Raw genomic sequence first — 23,816 nt, 5'->3', positions numbered from 1 at the left:
CTTACCATCAGAATAAATGGCTGGTTGATGCCGAAAGTCACGGTGGTGGTGCTTCTTCAATAACACAATGCAACAGAGATAGAGTACACAACCGCTACACTAGCTCGTTGGCTAATTCAGCTGCTAGCTCGTTGGCTAACTCAGCTGCTAGGTCGTTGGCTAACTCAGCGACTAGCTCGGTGGCTAACTCAGCTAACTGTAGACTGTAGTAGTAGTAGTGTGTGCTGAATGTATTTATACCTCTACAGCAGCAGGGCGAGTTTATGCTAATCCTAGCTCCACAATTCAAATCTAAATGGTTGAAATGCTTTTTACACCTTTTTTAGAAATACATTTATGCCCTATTTAATGTGTTTAGAAGAAAATGTCTGAATTCACTTTACACGGTCTTTAAGTATTTAAAACTGATGTTTGTTTAAATGAGCCAGGTGTAACACTTTCTAAAATGAGGCAGAATGGTTAAAACATGTGGAGGATCTTTAATCTAAACTGAACCTTTAAAAAACAACGTTGTCACATTTTGTCATTAACACTTTGTAGGTCACACCAAGAAAGTGCTATTTAGAAAATCATGTCTTTGCTTTTTCTCTTTGTTGCCATGACAACATAAAACATGGATTTATTTCCTTATTGAGCCTAAATGTGATGTTTTACAGACTCATTCACACCTCATTGGTTCTAAACTTTTATTAAAAACATTCTGTTCATGTACAACCTGTATCTATAGCAACCACAACACAACCTGTATCTATAGCAACCACAACACAACCTGTATCTATAGCAACCATAACACGACCTGTATCTATAGCAACTATAACACGACCTGTATCTATAGCAACCATAGCACGACCTGTATCTATAGCAACCATAGCACAACCTGTATCTATAGCAACCATAGCACAACCTGTATCTATAGCAACCATAGTACAACCTGTATCTATAGCAACCATAGCACAACCTGTATCTATAGCAACCACAACACAACCTGTATCTATAGCAACCATAACACAACCTGTATCTATAGCAACCATAGTACAACCTGTATCTATAGCAACCATAGCACAACCTGTATCTATAGCAACCATAGCACAACCTGATGGTCTGTGTGTGTTACATTGAACTAAAAGTTAAATGTGTTCAAAAGATTTTAGTTTTTGACACAAAGTGACCTCTACCAAACGGCTGAGCAGAACTACGAAAGGTTAGACTTGAGGCCTCAGAGAAACAGTTAGTGTGTCACTTGTTGGTCCGAGCAGCAACCCGACCCCCGGCTGAGAGGACAGACTTTTATAGATCGAGACAGAAATAGCAGCAATAGAGGAAGCAGAGGGGAACGGAGGACGACTACACAAGGTCACCAACAGCAGAGAGAATATTTATAGAGGAACAAGAGCTTCTGATCGATCACGAGCTGCTGAGGAAATAAGTGTCAGTGTGTTACTGTGAAGCTACAATATTTATCAGAAGAGATCTGACAAAGCTCCGCCCCTCACCTGACTCACCTGAGACAAACCAGGAAACACTTTATTGTTGGTCTCTAAAGAGACACACAGACTGAAAAACAGAGCATCAGATTCACCTTCAGACCAAACTAACAACTTCCTCTGAGTGAGTACAGCTACAGGAGAGAAAAGTGGAAAACTAGAACTCTGCTGCTTCAACCTGCTGACTCTCCACACACTGAAGGTGAGTTTGACTAAAAACTGGAGTCACACTGAAAGTAAATGTCAGTGAAGTTAGTAGAGGAGGGAGGGGAGCCATGACTGACTGTACTTTCTGTCTGCTGTGTTTTCAGCTTCACTCAGAGACTAAATGGCTTCCAGATCAGAGGAGGATCTCTGCTGTCTGGTCTGTCATGAGGTCTTTAGAGATCCTGTTGTTCTGTCATGTAGCCACAGCTTCTGTAAAGACTGTCTGAAGAGCTGGTGGAGACAGAAACCAACACATGAGTGTCCAGTTTGTAAGAGAAGATCCTCAAAGGAAAATCCACCTGTTTGTCTGGTGTTAAAGAACCTGTGTGAGTCCTTCTTACAGGACAGAGATCAGAGAGCTTCAGAGGCTCTCTGCAGTCTGCACTCTGAGAAACTCAAACTCTTCTGTCTGGACCATCAGCAGCCAGTGTGTGTCATCTGCAGAGATTCAGAAAAACACACCAACCACAGATTCAGACCCATCGATGAAGCTGCACCACAACACAAGAAGGAACTTGAGGAAACTCTGAAGCCCTTAAAGGAGAAGTTAAAGGTTTGTGAAGAAGTTAAAGTGAAGTTTGATCAAACAGCAAAACACATTAAGGTCCAGGCCCAACACACAGAGAGGCAGATTAAGGAGCAGTTTAAGAAGCTTCACCAGTTTCTAGAAGAGGAAGAGGAGGCCAGGATGGCTGCTCTGAGGGAGGAAGAGGAGCAGAAGAGTCAGATGATGAAGGAAAAGATGGAGGCTCTGAGCAGAGAGATAGCAGCTCTTTCACACACAGTCAGAGCCACAGAGGAGGAGCTGAGAGCTGAAGACGTCTCATTCCTGAACAACTACAAGGCTGCAGTGGAAAGAGTCCAGCGCTGCCCCCTGCTGGATGATCCACAGCTGCCCTCAGGAGCTCTGATAGACCAGGCCAAACACCTGGGCAACCTGGCCTTCAACATCTGGAACAACATGAAGGAGATGGTCTCCTACACTCCTGTCATTCTGGATCCAAACACTGCTCATCCAAAACTCATCCTGTCTGAAGGTCTGACCAGTGTGAGAGGAGTAGTGGAGCTACAGCAGCTTCCTGATAATCCAGAGAGGATTAACGCCCTCTACTCTGTCCTGGGCTCTGAGGGCTTTAACTCAGGGACTCACAGCTGGGATATCGAGGTTGGAGACAGTAAAGACTGGGTACTGGGTGTGTTATCAGAGTCTGTTCAGAGGAAGGGAAAGATACAGTCTGGATCATGGAGAATAGGTTTCTATTTTAATAAATACTCAGCATGTTCATCATCAGCTCTCCTCACTGTTCTCCCAGTGAAGAAGAAGTTCCAGAGGATCAGAGTGAATCTGGACTGGAACAGAAGAAATCTGTCGTTCTCTGATCCTGATACTAACACACACATACACACCTTCACACACACTTTCACTGACACACTGTTTCCATTCATTGACACTTTGGATAAACTGAAGATTTCTCCACTGAAGGTCTCCGTGACAGTGAGATGATGATATCTTAGTTTTGAAAGCAGCATCGGGTTTGTTAAAATGTACATATATAATAATATTTTTGTTGGTTTAATTCACATTTGCACCATTTTATACACAAATAATTATTCATACGTTTATTTTCACATTTTAAAGTCTTTAAATTTGACTAAACCACATGGACACAAAAACATCACTGAGCCATTTACTCTTAATGTGAAGTATGGAAACCTGCAGCACTATGAGAACCTGGATGGTTTCACTCTAAACAGTCAGAAAGTTGAGTGAGGGTCTATGAACACTTCTCATCCTCAATGGTCCCCATCTTGGCTCCGTAGCAGAAGGTGATGGGCCACTTTTCAAACAGGAAATGACGGCCGTGGACGTTGTAACTACGGTAACCATCGCCACATTACACAAATATAAATTCATGTGTTTCTTCCACTAAGCTCTACTTTAATGTTGTCACATATAAACCATCAGCAGGTTTATTGGGTTAATTTAACAGTCTGTAATGATTTGATACCAAGAACAGAGCTGTAAGTGTTTAACCTGTCGATATCTGCACACTACACAAGTAACTACACATTGTACACAGTGTACTAACACAAGACACAGCACATATGTAACATGATCGTCTAATTCTTGGTGACAGAATTTATTTTCTTTTATTTTTTTTCCTTTTTGTGGCATTTTTACCTTTTTATCAGATTGGATCCTGAATCAGAGACATTGTGATTAGATGGTGTTCATGGTAACTATTCAGCTACTGAAAACATTTTATTCTAAAACTAGTAGTTATCTTAGGAATTAGTCCTCTGTTCCTCTTTTTGCCTGATTCTCTTTTCTTTTATATTTCCATGATCTTCTTTGGTTTAATCTGTTTTTACTGTCATTGTTTCTGATGTTTTTATGGTCTTTGGGTGATAAATACTAACAATGAACAGTGTTGTATCTGCTTAAAGGGTTTTTTAGTATTGATTGTTATTCACCAAAGATAATCAAGATTGAGAGCATTATGATAAAAGAAGTGTATGTGATTCTGCACTTACTGAGTGAATAAGCACATTTGATCTGATAAATATACCCTGAATTACATGTGATTAAATGTATTACACTTTTATTATTATTATTATTTAAAAAGAAAATAATGCAGAAACAAAAGTCATGAAACAGTATTGTAATTGAGATAGTATATAACTCAGAGTAAGTGGGCTTCAGTCAATGAACTGAGTTTCAAGGCCACACTCTGAAAAACCTCCATGCACCTGTGACTGGAGTTATGAATGAAATGAGCATTATGATGATCGATGCCAAGAAAAGTTGTTTTGGAAGGAATCTGATTGGTTGAAATTTACGTTATGCATGAAGCTGGATTTAGAGATGAAGTGAAAGAATCATGATGCTGACATGAACAACAGCACAACTAAGAGCAGCTGATATGACTGATAGACTTCCCTCCACCTGAAATATTGAAGCATAACCCAGAAAATCCTGGAGAAGCTCCTCTGAATCAGAAATGCTGTGTCTCAAATCTAAAATCTCTTCTTCTGTTCTTACGCATCTTAATAGTCTGAGGTCATGAGTATGTTCAAACTGAGAAGTATGTAGCAGAAGGGGAGGGATCACTTTTCAAACAGGAAATGGCGGCTGAAGACATAACTACGGTAACCATCGCTGTGTTATACAAATATAAATCATACATGTGTTTTTTACACTAAGCTCCACTTTACTGTTGTCACATATAAACCATCAGCAGGTTTATTGGGTTCATTTAACACGAGTGACACTCATCTAATTATTGGTGATAAAATCAAGATTAAATTAAAACTCCATCATTTATCATCCATCCATCCATCCATCCATTATCATCCATCCATCCATCCATCCATTATCATCCATCCATCCATCCATCCATCCATTATCATCCATCCATCCATTCATTATCATCCATCATCATCATCCATCCATCCATCCATCCATCCATCCATCCATTATCATCCATCCATCCATCCATCCATCCAGCCATTCAACCATCCATCCATCCATCCATCCATCCATCCATTATCATCCATCCATCCATCCATCCATCCATCCATCCATTATCATCCATACATCCATACATCCATCCATTATCATCCATCCATCCATCCATCCATTATCATCCATCAATCCATGCATCCCTCCATTATCATCCATCCATCCATCCATTATCATCCATCCAACCATCCATCCATCCATTATCATCCATCCATCCATCCATCCATCCATTATCATCCATCCATCCATCCATTATCATCCATCCATCATCCATCCATTATCGTCCATCCATCCATCCATCCATCCATCATCCATCCATTATCGTCCATCCATCCATCCATCCATCCATCCATCCATCCATTATCATCCATCCATCCATCATTTATTATCATCCATCCATCCATCATTTATCATCCATCCATCCATCCATCCATTATCATCCATCCATCCATCCATCCATCCATTATCATCCATCCATCCATTATCATCCATCCATCCATTATCATCCATCCATCCATCCATCCATTATCACCCATCCATCCATCCATAATCATCCATCCATCCAGCCATCATTTATCATCCATCCATCCAGCCATTCAACCATCCATCCATCCATCCATCCATTATCATCCATCCATCCATTATCATCCATCCATTCATCCATTATCATCCATCCATCCATCCATCCATTATCATCCATCCATCCATCCATTATCATCCATCCATCCATCCATCCATCCATTATCATCCATCCATCATCCATCCATTCATCCATCCATCCATCCATCCATACATCCATTATCATCCATCCATCCAGCCATCATTTATCATCCATCCATCCATCCATTATCATCCATCCATCCAGCCATCATTTATCATCCATCCATCCATTATCATCCATCCATTATCATCCATCCATCCATCCATCCATCCATCCATTATCATCCATCCATCCATCCATTATCATCCATCCATCCATCCATCCATTATCATCCATCCATCCATCCATCCATCCATCCATCCATCCATTATCATCCATCCATCCATCCATCCATTATCATCTATCCATCATTTATCATCCATCCATTATTGTCCATCCATCCATCCATTGTCATCCATCCATCCATCCATTATCATCCATCCATTCATCCATCCATCCATCCATCCATTATCATCCATCCATCCATCCATAATCATCCATCCATCCATCCATCCATCCATCCATCCATCCATCCATCCATCCATTATCATCCATCCATCCATCCATCCATCCATCCATTATCATCCATCCATCCATTATCATCCATCCATTCATCCATTATCATCCATCCATCCATCCATTATCATCCATCCATCCATCCATCCATCCATTATCATCCATCCATCCATCCATCCATCCATTATCATCCATCCATCCATCCATCCATTATCATCCATCCATCCATCCATAATCATCCATCCATCCAGCCATCATTTATCATCCATCCATCCAGCCATTCAACCATCCATCCATCCATCCATCCATTATCATCCATCCATTCATCCATTATCATCCATCCATCCATCCATTATCATCCATCCATCCATCCATTATCATCCATCCATCCATCCATCCATTATCATCCATCCATCCATCCATCCATTATCATCCATCCATTCATCCATCCATCCATACATCCATTATCATCCATCCATCCAGCCATCATTTATCATCCATCCATCCATCCATTATCATCCATCCATCCAGCCATCATTTATCATCCATCCATCCATTATCATCCATCCATCCATCCATCCATCCATCCATTATCATCCATCCATCCATCCATTATCATCCATCCATCCATCCATCCATCCATTACCATCCATCCATCCATCCATCCATCCATCCATCCATTATCATCCATCCATCCATCCATCCATTATCATCTATCCATCATTTATCATCCATCCATTATTGTCCATCCATCCATCCATTATCATCCATCCATCCATCTGTAATGATTTGCACGAGTGACATACTCATCTAATTATTGTTGATTAAATAAAGATTAAATTAAACTGAGACGGCTGAAATAACTGTTATATTTATTGGGAAGTTAAATATCTAAAAACAGCATCTCTTTATGTCACAGTGACAGTGAAACAATAAAACATTACAGAATAAATAAAATCACATTCAACAAAAGCAATGAAGAGAAGAAGAAACTAAACGAATTTGAAAAGGTGGGTCTTGGTCAGAGGTGGAACAGAGGTTAGCATCTGATGAATGGAGGTAGGAGGGGGGCGAGGTTGTGGAGGGATTTTAAAGTGAGGAGGAGCAGTTTATATTGGATGAGAGGGATGGAGAGCCAGGGGAGGTTCTGGAGGACGGAGCCATGTGATCCTGAGAACTGGTTTGACTGAAGAGTCGGACAACAACAAGTTCATCAGTGTGCCGTCATTTCTTATAAGTGTTGGTACTGTCCTTTTTGTTTTTGGTAATATGTCAAATCTTAAATAAATCATCCAGAACAATATTCACTCCTTTGTGTTTCTATAGTTCCTGTAAAGTTTTCACACTAACAGCTGAACAGAACTTCTCCTCTGAATGAGAGTTTATTTTATAAGCTTCATGCAGGTCATGATGTTCTGTACTGTACACATTAAATCACATAAAACCTGTTAATCATTCATCTTTACAGCTGATGGTTGGTGTATTGTTGAACTTTGGACTGAAACACACCCTGTGTTACTGTGAAGCTACAACATTTATCAGAAGAGATCTGACAAAGCTCCGCCCCTCACCTGACTCACCTGAGACAAACCAGGAAACAGTTTATTGTTGGTCTCTAAAGAGACACACAGACTGAAAAACAGAGCATCAGATTCACCTTCAGACCAAACTAACAACTTCCTCTGAGTGAGTACAGCTACAGGAGAGAAAAGTGGAAAACTACAACTCTGCTGCTTCAACCTGCTGACTCTCCACACACTGAAGGTGAGTTTGACTAAAAACTGGAGTCACACTGAAAGTAAATGTCAGTGAAGTTAGTAGAGGAGGGAGGGGAGCCATGACTGACTGTACTTTCTGTCTGTTGTGTTTTCAGCTTCACTCAGAGACTAAATGGCTTCCAGATCAGAGGAGGATCTCTGCTGTCCAATCTGTCATGAGGTCTTTAGAGATCCTGTTGTTCTGTCATGTAGCCACAGCTTCTGTAAAGACTGTCTGAAGAGCTGGTGGAGACAGAAACCAACACGTGAGTGTCCAGTTTGTAAGAGAAAATCCTCAAAGGAACATCCACCTGTTAGTCTGGTGATAAAGAACCTGTGTGAGTCCTTCTTACAGGACAGAGATCAGAGAGCTTCAGAGGCTCTCTGCAGTCTGCACTCTGAGAAACTCAAACTCTTCTGTCTGGACCATCAGCAGCCAGTGTGTCTCGTCTGCAGAGATTCAGAAAAACACACCAACCACAGATTCAGACCCATCGATGAAGCTGCACCACACCACAAGAAGGAACTTGAGGAAACTCTGAAGCCCTTAAAGGAGAAGTTAAAGGTTTGTGAAGAAGTTAAAGTGAAGTTTGATCAAACAGCAAAACACATTAAGGTCCAGGCCCAACACACAGAGAGGCAGATTAAGGATCAGTTTAAGAAGCTTCACCAGTTTCTAGAAGAGGAAGAGGAGGCCAGGATGGCTGCTCTGAGGAAGGAAGAGGAGCAGAAGAGTCAGATGATGAAGGAGAAGATGGAGGCTCTGAGCAGAGAGATAGCAGCTCTTTCACACACAGTCAGAGCCACAGAGGAGGAGCTGAGAGCTGAAGACGTCTCATTCCTGAACAACTACAAGGCTGCAGTGGAAAGAGTCCAGCGCTGCCCCCTGCTGGATGATCCACAGCTGCCCTCAGGAGCTCTGATAGACCAGGCCAAACACCTGGGCAACCTGGCCTTCAACATCTGGAACAACATGAAGGAGATGGTCTCCTACACTCCTGTCATTCTGGATCCAAACACTGCTCATCCACAACTCATCCTGTCTGAAGATCTGACCAGTGTGAGAGGAGGAAAGAAACAGCAGCTTCCTGATAATCCAGAGAGATTTGATGAGCACTCTGTCCTGGGCTCTGAGGGCTTTAACTCAGGGACTCACAGCTGGGATGTCGAGGTTGGAGACAGTAAAGGATGGGCACTGGGTGTGTTATCAGAGTCTGCTCAGAGGAAGGGAGGCATAAAGTCTGGATTATGGATAATAATGCTCTATGATGATAAATATTCAGCATTGTCACCATCAGCTCGCTCCACTGTTCCCTCAGTTAAGAAGAAGCTCCAGAGGATCAGAGTGAATCTGGACTGGAACAGAGGAAATCTGTCGTTCTCTGATCCTGATACTAACACACACATACACACCTTCACACACACTTTCACTGACACACTGTTTACATACATTCTCACTGGAGATGAACTGAAGATTTCTCCACTGAAGGTCTCTGTGACAGTGAATCACAGCAGTTAGAGATGATGATGATGATGATGATGATGATGATGATGAAGAATATATAAATATACTCTACATGTAAAATACTGATATTAAATCAAGTTTTGATGTATTAACTTGTAATTGTTGTACATTGGTTCAGATAATTTGGTATGTGTTTGTGGATTGGACAATGAACTTTATAAAGTTAACCTGATGTTGTGTTGCTGCTTTATTTCTCAAACTTTAACACAGTGACTTTTAGTGTGGAAGCATCATGTTGTTGAGTTTTGTTAAGTTTAATGTGTATTTTTAAAGTCCATCTACAGATATAAACTATCTCAGGTTGTAAATTCTGTGTTTTAAATCAGTAAAATATTGTATTGAACATTTCACTCAGATTCAGTATCAATATTTCTGCAACTTAAATATGTAAATTCATTTTAATAACATTTCATGTTGAGAGAAAATATGATTGAGCAGCTTTATGTTTCTAACAAAATCATTAGCAGGAAACATCTGGAACAGTAGTGAAATCATGTCAGCGTGTGATGGTGACTTTCTCTGCATTGAGAAGAAATCAATCAAACTGAACGTGATCAAATGTGTTTGTTCAGTTGTTCCAGTCTGACTGTAGTTTTGTTTATTCAACCTCTTTTATCAACTCTAACCTTTTGTTAAACACTTCTGTAAATACTTTTCTCTTCTTTGGGGGAATAAAATCCTCTTTGTTGGAAAACTACCTTGTGTCTGTCAGTTCAGTCAGAACTTCAGCATCATATTATAAACTATTCATCAAAACCAAAAACAGTGTTCCTTAAATATTAACCACTGTTTCCATACATTGGCAATTACAGTAGACGCCCACTGAGTCTACTGTAATTGCACCCGCTGCACCCATCCACCTCACACTCCATCTGACCCTCACTGTGAACAAGACCCCCAGACACTTAAACTCCTCTGCTTGGGGCAGTAACCCCACCCCCAAGCAGAGTACCATGGCCCCATATGTGGAGGTGCTGACTCTCATCCCCACCACTTCACACTCGGCTGCAAACCGTCCCAGAGCCTGTTGGAGGTCTTCACCTGTAGAGTCCAACAGAACAACATCAACCGTAAACAGCAGAGAGGATGAAAACCAGGACTTAAATACAAACTGGACTAATGAAAACCAGGACTGACATACAAACTGGACCAATGAAAACCAGGCTGCGAGCTGATTGGCTGAGGAAGACACAGGGAGCAGAGCAGGTGAGGAAGGACACACACACACACACACACACAAAAGCTGCATGTTACTGCTGCTCTGAGCTTCACTTCATATTAACACACAGAAATAAAACAGGAGCTCAAGTGTTCCTTAGATATGAACCAGCAGCCTCTCTGATCTGGCCTTCCTCCCACTCAGTCCAGGACCGAGGCGGACTGGTGGAAGGACATGGAGTCAGACTGGGACAGAACCCAGTCCAGGACCGAGGTGGACTGGTGGAAGCACATGGAGCCAGACTGTGACAGAACCCTAAACACTGAGGACAGGAAGTTGTGTTGCTGCTTATGTTTTAAAGCCTCCTGAAGAAAATTCATGATTTGTGATTTTGTGATTGAAATGTCTCTAAGTTTCTGCTTCAATAACTCTGATCTTGTGTAAGGGACCCTTTAATAAATCAGACTTTTCATTAAACATGTAGTAAAGGTTGTTACCTGTATTTTATTTGACTGAATCCAAACATGTTTAATATGTGTGTTCACAACACTGGAAGAAGTATTCAGATCCTTTACTGCAGTAACAGTACAAACACAGACATGTAAAAATGCTCCATAACAAGTTAAAGTCCTGCATGAACTGATCCTTCTTTCCTTCCTTCCTTCCTTCCTTCCCCCTAACTCCTTTCCTTTCCTCTTTTCCTCCTTCTTTCTATCCTTCCTTAACCATAACAAGTTAAAGTCCTGCATGAACAATCCTCCGACTAACAGCAGCAAACAGCATCTTTGTGTTCCTGCAGTTGATCTCAGCACAGTGTGACGGGTCTCTGCTGCCCCCTACAGGACACTTACCTGCATTACAGGTGAGCTGCTGACAGACATGAACACTGCTCAGAGTTTAACCCTCAGATTACATTTAGACAACATGATAGAAGATTACAGGAATTAAACATGATTTTAAAATGAGTCACTGATGACTGTTGCAGGAATTAATGAGAATATCCAGAAATTAGATTTTACACAAGTGTTCAGATCGTTCCTGTTTTTACATTGCTGTATGAGTACTTTTACTGCAGTAAGGATCTGAGGACTTCTTCCACCACTTGAAGAGAGTTAATGGAAGATAATTTATTTCAGCTAGATGACTTTTTCTGGCTCATAGCAGGTTTTACATGTCTTGGTGTGTTGTTCCCCCCACAGCTCTCAGACCTGCATCCTTTGTAAGGACGGACTAAACTACTGACTGAGTATAAAATACCAGGAGCGTGTTGGTAGAAGTGTTGGTACTGTCCTTTTTGTTTTATGGTAAACATGTCAAAGCAGAACAATATTCAGTCCTTTGTGTTTCTATAGTTCCTGTAAAGTTTTCACACTAACAGCTGAACAGAACTTCTCCTCTGAATGAGAGTTTATTTATAAGCTTCATGCAGGTCATGATGTTCTGTACTGTACACATTAAATCACATAAAACCTGTTAGTCTGTGATCTTTAAACTTGATGGTATGTGTCTGTTTGACTGCAGGAATGAAACACACCCTGTAACACAGGGCCTGTGTTACAGTGAAGCTACAACATTTATCAGAAGAGATCTGACAAAGCTCCGCCCCTCACCTGACTCACCTGAGACAAACCAGGAAACAGTTTATTGTTGGTCTCTCAAGAGACACACAGACTGAAAAACAGAGCATCAGATTCACCTTCAGACCAAACTAACAACTTCCTCTGAGTGAGTACAGCTACAGGAGAGAAAAGTGGAAAACTAGAACTCTGCTGCTTCAACCTGCTGACTCTCCACACACTGAAGGTGAGTTTGACTAAAAACTGGAGTCACACTGAAAGTAAATGTCAGTGAAGTTAGTAGAGGAGGGAGGGGAGCCATGACTGACTGTACTTTCTGTCTGCTGTGTTTTCAGCTTCACTCAGAGACTAAATGGCTTCCAGATCAGAGGAGGATCTCTGCTGTCCGGTCTGTCATGAGGTCTTTAGAGATCCTGTTCTTCTGTCATGTAGCCACAGCTTCTGTAAAGACTGTCTGAAGAGCTGGTGGAGAGAGAAACCAACACATGAGTGTGCAGTTTGTAAGAGAAGATCTTCAAAGAGAGATCCACCTCGTAACCTGGTGATAAAGAACCTGTGTGAGTCCTTCTTACAGGACAGAGATCAGAGAGCTTCAGAGGATCTCTGCAGTCTGTACTCTGAGAAACTCAAACTCTTCTGTCTGGACCATCAGCAGCCAGTGTGTGTCGTCTGCAGAGATTCAGAAAAACACACCAACCACAGATTCAGTCCCATCGATGAAGCTGCACGACAACACAAGAAGGAACTTGAGGAAACCCTGAAGCCCTTAAAGGAGAAGTTAAAGGTTTGTGAAGAAGTTAAAGTGACGTTTGATCAAACAGCAAAACACATTAAGGTCCAGGCCCAACACACAGAGAGGCAGATTAAGGAGCAGTTTAAGAAGCTTCACCAGTTTCTAGAAGAGGAAGAGGAGGCCAGGATGGCTGCTCTGAGGGAGGAAGAGGAGCAGAAGAGTCAGATGATGAAGGAGAAGATGGAGGCTCTGAGCAGAGAGATAGCAGCTCTTTCACACACAGTCAGAGCCACAGAGGAGGAGCTGAGAGCTGAAGACGTCTCATTCCTGAACAACTACAAGGCTGCAGTGGAAAGAGTCCAGCGCTGCCCCCTGCTGGATGATCCACAGCTGCCCTCAGGAGCTCTGATAGACCAGGCCAAACACCTGGGCAACCTGGCCTTCAACATCTGGAACAACATGAAGGAGATGGTCTCCTACACTCCTGTCATTCTGGATCCAAACACTGCTTATCCAAGACTCATCCTGTCTGAAGATCTGACCAGTGTGAGAATAGGAGAGAAACAGCAGCTTCCTGATAATCCAGAGAGGTTTGATTATTATTCCATTGTCCTGGGCTCTGAGGGCTTTAACTCAGGGACTCACAGCTGGGATGTCGAGGTTGGAGACAATAAAGACTGGATATTGGGTGTGTTATCAGAGTCTGTTCAGAGGAAGGGATACAAACAGTCTGGATTATGGATAATAGGTTTCTATAATGATGAATACTTAGCATGGTCACCACTAGCTCTCACCACTGTTCTCCCAGTGAAGAAGAAGCTCCAGAGGATCAAAGTGAATCTGGACTGGAACAGAGGAAATCTGTCGTTCTCTGATCCTGATACTAACACACACATACACACCTTCACACACACTTTCACTGACACACTGTTTCCATTCATTAACACTCGGGATAAACTCCCACTGAAGATTTCTCCACTGAAGGTCTCTGTGACAGTGAATCACAGCAGTTAGAGATGATGATGATGATGATGATGATGATGATGAATATATAAATATACTCTACATGTAAAATACTGATACTAAATCAAGTTTTGATGTATTGACTTGTAATTGTTGTACATTGGTTCAGATAGTTTGGTATGTGTTGGGTATGGGTTAGGGTTAGGGTTTGTGGATCTCTTGCATGTCATCTGCATCATTTTGTACAAGAAACTAAACATTTGTGACAGTTTTTAGTTCAATCTTGTTGTAACATTGGCTCAAAATAACAGATTGTCAAAGTTAACCTGATGTTGTGTTGCTGCTTTATTTCTCAAACTTTAACACAGTGACTTTTAGTGTGGAAGCATCATGTTGTTGAGTTTTGTTAAGTTTAATTTGTATTGTTAAAGTCCATCTACAGATATAAACTATCTCAGGTTGTAAATTCTGTGTTTTAAATCAGTAAAATATTGTATTGAACATTTCACTCAGATTCAGTATCAATATTTCTGCAACTTAAATATGTAAATTCATTTTAATAACTTTTCATGTTGAGAGAAAATATGATTGAGCAGCTTTATGTTTCTAACAAAATCATTATCAGGAAACATCTGGAACAGTAGTGAAATCATGTCAGTGTGTGATGGTGACTTTCTCTGCATGGAGAAGAAATCAATCAAACTGAACGTGATCAAATGTGTTTGTTGAGTTGTTCCAGTCTGACTGTAGTTCTGTTTATTCAACCTCTTTTATCAACTCTAACCTTTTGTTAAACACTTCTGTAAATACTTTTCTCTTCTTTGGGGGAATAAAATCCTCTTTGTTGGAAAACTACCTTGTGTCTGTCAGTTCAGTCAGAAACACACATGATGGAACTTCATAATAACTCACATTGACTCAAATACAAACAGACACATGAAGCATCATGAATATTAGCTGCACCACATCTTTACATTACACATTATTATGTTAACCAGGACTGGGACAGACTGGGACAGAACCCAGTCCAGGACCGAGGTGGACTGGCGGAAGGACATGGAGCCAGACTGGGACAGAACCCAGTCCAGGACCGAGGTGGACTGGCGGAAGCACATGGAGCCAGACTGGGACAGAACCCAGTCCAGGACCGAGATGGACTGGCGGAAGTACATGGAGCCAGACTGGGACAGAACCCAGTCCAGGACCGAGGTGGACTGGCGGAAGGACATGGAGCCAGACTGGGTAAGAACCCAGTCCAGGACCGAGATGGACTGGCGGAAGTACATGGAGCCAGACTGGGACAGAACCCAGTCCAGGACCGAGGTGGACTGGCGGAAGGACATGGAGCCAGACTGGGACAGAACCCAGTCCAGGACCAAGGTGGACTGGTGGAAGGACATGGAGCCAGACTGGGACAGAAGCCAGTCCAAGACCGAGGTGGACTGGTAGAAGCACATGGAGCCAGACTGTGACAGAACCCAGTCCAGGACCGAGGTGGACTGATGGAAGCACATGGAGCCAGACTGGGACAGAACCCAGTCCAGGACAGAGGTGGACTGGTGGAAGGACATGAAGCCAGACTGGGACAGAACCCAGTCCAGGACAGAGGTGGACTGGTGGAAGCACATGGAGCCAGACTGTGACAGAACCCTAAACACTGAGGACAGGAAGTTGTGTTGCTGTTTATGTTTTAAAGCCTCCTGAGGAAAATTCATGATTTGTGATTTTGTGATTGAAATGTCTCTGAGTTTCTGCTTCAATAACTCTGATCTTTCCCCGACTCTTTTATCTCTTTCAATCCCTGCCAGTAATGATCACACAAATGCAATTTAATGAATGGGATAAGTGGATCTCAAGATTCATATGGGCAGGTAGAAGGCCAAGGATCCACTTCAAAACACTGCAACTGGCTAAAGAGAAAGGGGGCAGATCACTACCATGCCTGGCAGACTATTATAAGGCAGCGCAATTAAGACCACTGATATGCTGCTGCAACCCAAATTATACAGCAAAATGGACGGATTTGGAAACTTCACAATTAGACATACCATTACAATCTATACTGGGCAGTAAAACCCTGTATGAGCAGCATTCTAGCGGCCTGAGCCAATGGTCTCAAGTCTGCCTTCGTACTTGGTTTAAGGAATGTAGGTCACCATCACTTGAAAGACAGTCTAAGTTACTGAGATGGGTTTCCTTTGACCCAGACTTCAAGCCCGCAAGGATTGACGGGAGGTTTAAACATTGGTACAGAAGGGGAATTATTTCTTACTGCTCTATTACATCCAAGGGAGAATTTGATAATTTTCAGAAAATTTCAGATACATATGGGCTAGGAAAAATTTATTTCTTTAGGTATCTTCAAAGCAGGTCTTATTATAACGATCAGATAAAACCACCATAGGAAAGTGAGACCAACTTAATCGACATATTTATTGACATGTACAAAAACAAGGACAATAGGAAACTTGTTTCAAAACTGTACTCCCGTATTCAGTCTAATTGTCAGACTCTGTATTTTATGTTGTGATGTACACTTCCTGTTTTATTTTGAAAGTCTAGTCTTCCCCTGTGCTGTCAGTTTTACTTCCCCTCTTTGTTCTTTTTCCCGCCTTAGTTGATTACCTATTTGTTTCACCTGTGTCTTGCCTCCCTGTGTGCATATAACCCCACCCCATCATGTCTTCCTTGCCAGATTGTCTTAGTTACCCTGTGTTCTTGCTTTCTCATGTTGTTCAAGTTTGTTTCTTTGTGTAAGACTGGTTTGTTTTTTGACCTCTGATTTTCTGCCTGCTCCTTGCCTGTTTTGGTTGCCTGATTCCTGCTAGCCTTTTCATGTATGACCACCTGCCTCCTCTTTGGATTAAAGAACTTGCTTTACTGGACTTTGTACATCTGCCTTGCTTCCCTTCTTGCAACTGGGTCCACACTCACCAGCCAATACACTAATAAGAAACACTCAACAGATAAGGTTTGATTAAAATGGGAGAAAGAATCTCGAACTGTAATCTGGACTGTAAACTGGATCCAAACACTGCTGGTCTAAAACTCATCGTGTCTGAAGATCTGACCAGTGTGAGATGTGAAGGAGCGAAACAGCAGCTTCCTGATAATCCAGAGAGGTTTACCATCTGCTCTGTCCTGGGCTCTGAGGGCTTTAACTCAGGGACTCACAGCTGGGATGTCGAGGTTGGAGACAGTAAAAGATGGGCACTGGGTGTGTCATCAGAGTCTGTTCAGAGGAAGGGACGCATACAGTCTGGATTATGGATAATATGGTTCTGTGATGAACAATACTCAGCATGGTCACCACCAACTCTCCTTACTGTTCTCTCAGTGAAGAAGAAGCTCCAGAGGATCAGAGTGAATCTGGACTGGAAGAGAGGAAATCTGTCGTTCTCTGATCCTGATACTAACACACACATACACACCTTCACACACACTTTCACTGACACACTGTTTCCATTCATTAGAACAGTGGATAAACTGAAGATTTCTCCACTGAAGGTCTCTGTGACAGTGAGCCAGACTGGGACAGAACCCAGTCCAGGACCGAGGTGGACTGGTGGAAGGATATGGAGCCAAACTGGGACAGAACCCAGTCCAGGACAGAGGTGGACTCACGGAAGCACATGGAGCCAGACTGGGACAGAACCCAGTCCAGGACCGAGGTGGACTGATAGAAGCACATGGAGCCAGACTGTGACAGACTGGGACTGAACCCAGTCCAGGACCGAGGTGGACTGGTGGAAGGACATGGAGCCAGACTCGGACAGAACCGGAAACACCGAGGACAGGAAGTTGTGTTGCTGTTTATGTTTTAAAGCCTCTTGAGGAAAATTCATGATTTCTGATTTTGGGATTGAAATGTCTCTGAGTTTCTGCTTCAATAACTCTGATCTTGTGTAAGGGACCCTTTAATAAATCAGACTTTTCATTAAACATGTAGTAAAGGTTGTTACCTGTATTTTATTTGACTGAATCCAAACATGTTTAATATGTGTGTTCACAGCACTGGAAGAAGTATTTAGATCCTTTACTGCAGTAACAGTCTAAACACAGACATGTAAAAATGCTCCATAACAAGTTAAAGTCCTGCATGAACAATCCTCCGACTAACAGCAGCAAACAGCATCTTTGTGCTCCTGCAGTTGATCTCAGCACAGTGTGACGGGTCTCTGCTGCCCCCTACAGGACGCTTACCTGCATTACAGGTGAGCTGCTGACAGACCTGAACACTGCTCGCAGTTTAAACCTCAGATTACATTTAGACAACATGATAGAAGATTACAGGAATTAAACATGGTTTTAAAATGAGTCACTGATGACTGTTGCAGGAATTAATGAGAATATTCAGAAATTAGATTTTACACAAGTGTTCAGATCATTCCTGTTTTTACATTGCTGTATGAGTACTTTTACTACAGTAAGGATCTGAGGACTTCTTCCACCACTTGAAGAGAGTTAATGGAAGATAATTTATTTCAGCTAGATGACTTTTTCTGGCTCATAGCAGGTTTTACATGTCTTGGTGTGTTGTTCCCCCCACAGCTCTCAGACCTGCATCCTTTGTAAGGACGGACTAAACTACTGACTGAGTATAAAATACCAGGAGTGTGTTGGTAGAAGTGTTGGTACTGTCCTTTTAGTTTTATGGTAAACATGTCAAAGCAGAACAATATTCAATCCTTTATGTTTCTATAGTTCCTGTAAAGTTTTCACACTAACAGCTGAACAGAACTTCTCCTCTGAATGAGAGTTTATTTTATAAGCTTCATGCAGGTCATGATGTTCTGTACTGTACAGATTAAATCACATAAAACCTGTTAATCATTAAACTTTACAGCTGATGGTTGGTGTATTGTTGAACTTTGGAATGAAACACACCCTGTGTTACTGTGAAGCTACAACATTTATCAGAAGAGATCTGACAAAGCTCCGCCCCTCACCTGACTCACCTGAGACAAACCAGGAAACAGTTTATTGTTGGTCTCTAAAGAGACACACAGACTGAAAAACAGAGCATCAGATTCACCTTCAGACCAAACTAACAACTTCCTCTGAGTGAGTACAGCTACAGGAGAGAAAAGTGGAAAACTAGAACTCTGCTGCTTCAACCTGCTGACTCTCCACACACTGAAGGTGAGTTTGACTAAAAACTGGAGTCACACTGAAAGTAAATGTCAGTGAAGTTAGTAGAGGAGCAGCGTTAGCTGGTGAAAGATATTCTAGGTGAGGCTGTTTGTGCCGAAGCTTTCGGTAACTAAAAATAACTACAGACAAAGAAAAGTGTGTGTGTGTGTGTGTGCGGTCTTATTTGTATATGAACTTTGCTCTTCTGTCTTTCTGAGTGATAAACTTCTCAATGACTTTAGTCTTGTTTTTAATGAAGCTTGACTCAGGGAAATAAAACTCTAATTCTGTTGAAGTCAGGAATGTTCTGTGTGAAGTAGTTCTCCAGGAAAGATGGGACATTACCCTCTAAATAAAGGTTTATATATTATATATGCTTCATTCTTGATAATTCCAAACACATTCACCTGTAGAACAAACAGCAATTATGTATTTGTAAGGATTATTTTAGAGGGAAAAACTAAAGATGAAAAATTCCATCAGGAAGGATGGCACCATTGGCCAGCCACCACTGTAGAGGAGCGTGGGGAGCCATGACTGACTGTACTTTCTGTCTGCTATGTTTTCAGCTTCACTCAGAGACTAAATGGCTTCCAGATCAGAGGAGGATCTCTGCTGTCCGGTCTGTCATGAGGTCTTTAGAGATCCTGTTCTTCTGTCATGTAGCCACAGCTTCTGTAAAGACTGTCTGGAGAGCTGGTGGAGACAGAAACCAACACATGAGTGTCCAGTTTGTAAGAGAAGATCTTCAAAGGAAAATCCACCTGTTAGTCTGGTGTTAAAGAACCTGTGTGAGTCCTTCTTACAGGACAGAGATCAGACAGCTTCAGAAGCTCTCTGCAGTCTGCACTCTGAGAAACTCAAACTCTTCTGTCTGGACCATCAGCAGCCAGTGTGTGTCGTCTGCAGTCATTCAGAAAAACACACCAACCACAGATTCAGACCCATCGATGAAGCTGCACGACAACACAAGAAGGAACTTGAGGAAACTCTGAAGACCTTAAAGGAGAAGTTAAAGGTTTGTGAACAAGTTAAAGTGGAGTTTGATCAATCAGCAAAACACATTAAGGTCCAGGCCCAACACACAGAGAGGCAGATTAAGGAGCAGTTTAAGAAGCTTCACCAGTTTCTAGAAGAGGAAGAGGAGGCCAGGATGGCTGCTCTGAGGGAGGAAGAGGAGCAGAAGAGTCAGATGATGAAGGAGAAGATGGAGGCTCTGAGCAGAGAGATAGCAGCTCTTTCACACACAGTCAGAGCCACAGAGGAGGAGCTGAGAGCTGAAGACGTCTCATTCCTGAACAACTACAAGGCTGCAGTGGAAAGAGTCCAGCGCTGCCCCCTGCTGGATGATCCACAGCTGCCCTCAGGAGCTCTGATAGACCAGGCCAAACACCTGGGCAACCTGGCCTTCAACATCTGGAATAACATGAAGGAGATGGTCTCCTACACTCCTGTCATTCTGGATCCAAACACTGCTGATCCAATACTAATCCTGTCTGAAGATCTGACCAGTGTGACACGAGGAGGAAGGAGACAGCAGCTTCCTGATAATCCAGAGAGGTTTAAAGGTCGTACTGTCCTTGGCTCTGAGGGTTTTAACTCAGGGACTCACAGCTGGGATGTCGAGGTTGGAGACAGTAAATCCTGGATACTGGGTGTGTCATCAGAGTCTATTCAGAGGAAGAGAATCATACAGTCTGGATTATGGAGAATAGGGTTCAATGATGATAAATACTCAGCACGGTCACCACCAGCTCCCTCCACTGTTCTCCCAGTGAAGAAGGAGCTCCAGAGGATCAGAGTGAATCTGGACTGGAACAGAGGAAATCTGTCGTTCTCTGATCCTGATACTAACACACACATACACACCTTCACACACACTTTTACTGACACACTGTTTCCATACATTGCCACTGTGGATAAACTCCCACTGAAGATTTCTCCACTGAAGGTCTCTGTGACAGTGAATCACAGCAGTTAGAGATGATGATGATGATGATGATGATGATGATGATGATGATGAAATCAAGTTTTGATGTATTAACTTGTAATTGTTGTACATTGGTTCAGATAGTTTGGTATGTGTTTGTGGATTGGAAAATGAACTTTATACAGTTAACCTGATGTTGTGTTGCTGCTTTATTTCTCAAACTTTAACACAGTGACTTTTAGTGTGGAAGCATCATGTTGTTGAGTTTTGTTAAGTTTAATGTGTATTTTTAAAGTCCATCTTCAGATATAAACTATCTCAGGTTGTAAATTCTGTGTTTTAAATCAGTAAAATACTGTATTGAACATTTCACTCAGATACTTAAACTCCTCCGCTTGGGGCAGTAACCCCCCCCCAACACTGAGGGGTCAATCCACCTTTTTCCAGCAGAGTACCATGGCCTCAGATGTAGAGGTGCTGACTCTCATCCCCACCACTTCACACTCGGCTGCAAACCGTCCCAGAGCCTGTTGGAGGACTTCACCTGTAGAGTCCAACAGAACAACATCAACCGTAAACAGCAGAGAGGTGATTCTGAGGTCCCCAAACTGGACTCTCTCCTCCCCCCAGCTGCACCTTGAGACTCTGTTCATGAAGATCACAAATAGGATCAGAGACCAGGGACAGCCCTGATTAATGTCCATCTACTGATATGAACTGTAATGTAATCTAGGAATTCAGCGCTATATAAATATTGATTGATTGATTGATTGATTGATTGAATTATTGATTGATTGATTGATAGGAGAAAGAGCTTCTGTCCAAATGAGGATTGACAGTGAGAGAAGTCTTCAGGACATTTGAAGGCTGTAGTCACTGAATGCTTTCTGTGTGAAAACGATGCTAACGTGTCACAGTTTGATCCATAATTGTTGCTGTTGAGTCGACTGTGTTGAACATGTGGACTCAGTATGGATCTCTGCAGGTAACCAATCAGGAAACATCTGGAACAATAGTGAAATCATGTCAGTGTGTGATGGTGACTTTCTCTGCATGGAGAAGAAATCAATCAAACTGAACGTGATCAAATGTGTTTGTTGAGTTGTTCCAGTCTGACTGTAGTTCTGTTTATTCAACCTCTTTTATCAACTCTAACCTTTTGTTAAACACTTCTGTAAGTACTTTTCTCTTCTTTGGGGGAATAAAATCCTCTTTGTTGGAAAACTATCTTGTGTCTGTCAGTTCAGTCAGAAACACACATGATGGAACTTCATAATAACTCACATTGACTCAAATACAAACAGACACATGAAGCCTCATGAATATTAGCTGCACCACATCTTTACATTACACATTATTATGTTAACCAGGACTGGGACAGACTGGGACAGAACCCAGTCCAGGACCGAGGTGGACTGGCGGAAGGACATGGAGCCAGACTGGGACAGAAGCCAGTCCAGGACCGAGGTGGACTGGTGGAAGTACATGGAGCCAGACTGGGACAGAACCCTAAACACTGAGGACAGGAAGTTGTGTTGCTGTTTATGTTTTAAAGCCTCCCGAGGAAAATTCATGATTTGTGATTTTGGGATTGAAATGTCTCTGAGTTTCTGCCTCAATAACTCTGATCTTTCCCCAACTCTTATATCTCTTTCAATCCTGCCAGTAATGATCACACAAATGCAATTTAATGAATGGGATAAGTGGATCTCAAGATTCATATGGGCAGGTAGAAGGCCAAGGATCCACTTCAAAACACAAAACACTGCAACTGGCTAAAGAGAAAGGGGGCAGATCACTACCACGCCCGGCAGACTATTATAAGGCAGCGCAATTAAGACCACTGATATGCTGCTGCAACCCAAATTATACAGCAAAATGGACGGATTTGGAAACTTCACAATTAGACATACCGTTACAATCTATACTGGGCAGTAAAACACTGTATGAGCAGCATTCTAGTGGCCTGAACCAATGGTCTAAAGTCTGCCTTCGTACTTGGTTTAAGGAATGTAGGTCACCATCACTTGAAAGACAGTCTAAATTACTGAGATGGGTTGCCTTTGACCCCGACTTCAAGCCCCCAATGATTGACGGGAGGTTTAAACATTGGTACAGAAGGGCAATTACTTCTTACTGCTCAGTTACATCCAAGGGAGAATTTGATAGTTTTCAGAAAATTTCGGATACATATGGGCTAGGAAAAATTTATTTCTTTAGGTATCTTCAAACCAGGTCTTATTATAACGATCAGATAAAACCACCATAGGAAAGTGAGACCAACTTAATCGACATATTTATTGACATGTACAAAAACAAGGACAATAGGAAACTTGTTTCAAAACTGTACTCCCGTATTCAGTCTAATTGTCTGACTCTGTACTTTATGTTGTGTTGTACACTTCCTGTTTTATTTTGAAAGTCTAGTCTTCCCCTGTGCTGTCAGTTTTACTTCCCCTCTTTGTTCTTTTTCCCGCCTTAGTTGATTACCTATTAGTTTCACCTGTGTCTTGCCTCCCTGTGTGTATATAACCCCTCCCCACCATGTCTTCCTGGCCAGATTGTCTTTGTTACCCTGTGTACTTGCGTTCTCGTGTTGTTCATGTCTG

General features: G+C 42.1%; 4 protein-coding genes across 4 annotated transcripts; all 4 read left to right on the top strand.

Annotated features, from left to right (window-relative positions):
- The first annotated feature begins 1,744 nt into the window (after positions 1-1,744).
- LOC128355662 (zinc-binding protein A33-like) lies at positions 1,745-3,195 on the top strand. Its single transcript, XM_053315986.1, has one exon. It carries the CDS (start codon positions 1,813-1,815, stop codon positions 3,193-3,195), a length of 1,383 nt encoding a protein of 460 aa, XP_053171961.1. The 5' UTR covers positions 1,745-1,812.
- A 5,125-nt stretch (positions 3,196-8,320) lies between these two features.
- Positions 8,321-9,706, top strand: LOC128355657 (nuclear factor 7, ovary-like). The gene has a single exon (XM_053315982.1). The coding sequence runs from the start codon at positions 8,321-8,323 to the stop codon at positions 9,704-9,706; it is 1,386 nt and encodes a 461-aa protein (XP_053171957.1).
- A 3,026-nt stretch (positions 9,707-12,732) lies between these two features.
- LOC128355642 (nuclear factor 7, ovary-like) lies at positions 12,733-14,195 on the top strand. Its single transcript, XM_053315965.1, has one exon. It carries the CDS (start codon positions 12,801-12,803, stop codon positions 14,193-14,195), a length of 1,395 nt encoding a protein of 464 aa, XP_053171940.1. The 5' UTR covers positions 12,733-12,800.
- Positions 14,196-19,863: 5,668 nt separating this feature from the next.
- LOC128355644 (E3 ubiquitin-protein ligase TRIM35-like) lies at positions 19,864-21,258 on the top strand. The gene has a single exon (XM_053315967.1). The coding sequence runs from the start codon at positions 19,864-19,866 to the stop codon at positions 21,256-21,258; it is 1,395 nt and encodes a 464-aa protein (XP_053171942.1).
- Positions 21,259-23,816: the final 2,558 nt, after the last annotated feature.

Source organism: Scomber japonicus, chromosome 3 (genome assembly GCF_027409825.1).
Source record: "Scomber japonicus isolate fScoJap1 chromosome 3, fScoJap1.pri, whole genome shotgun sequence".
Lineage (NCBI taxonomy): Eukaryota > Metazoa > Chordata > Actinopteri > Scombriformes > Scombridae > Scomber > Scomber japonicus.
Note: the sequence above shows the minus strand (reverse complement) of the source record. Positions and strands in the feature narration are given on the sequence as shown.

Bases quoted from the DNA above. Each gene is read 5' to 3' on its own strand.
- LOC128355642 (XM_053315965.1), top strand. From the start codon at position 12,801: ATGGCTTCCAGATCAGAGGAGGATCTCTGCTGTCCGGTCTGTCATGAG.
- LOC128355662 (XM_053315986.1), top strand. From the start codon at position 1,813: ATGGCTTCCAGATCAGAGGAGGATCTCTGCTGTCTGGTCTGTCATGAG.
- LOC128355644 (XM_053315967.1), top strand. From the start codon at position 19,864: ATGGCTTCCAGATCAGAGGAGGATCTCTGCTGTCCGGTCTGTCATGAG.
- LOC128355657 (XM_053315982.1), top strand. From the start codon at position 8,321: ATGGCTTCCAGATCAGAGGAGGATCTCTGCTGTCCAATCTGTCATGAG.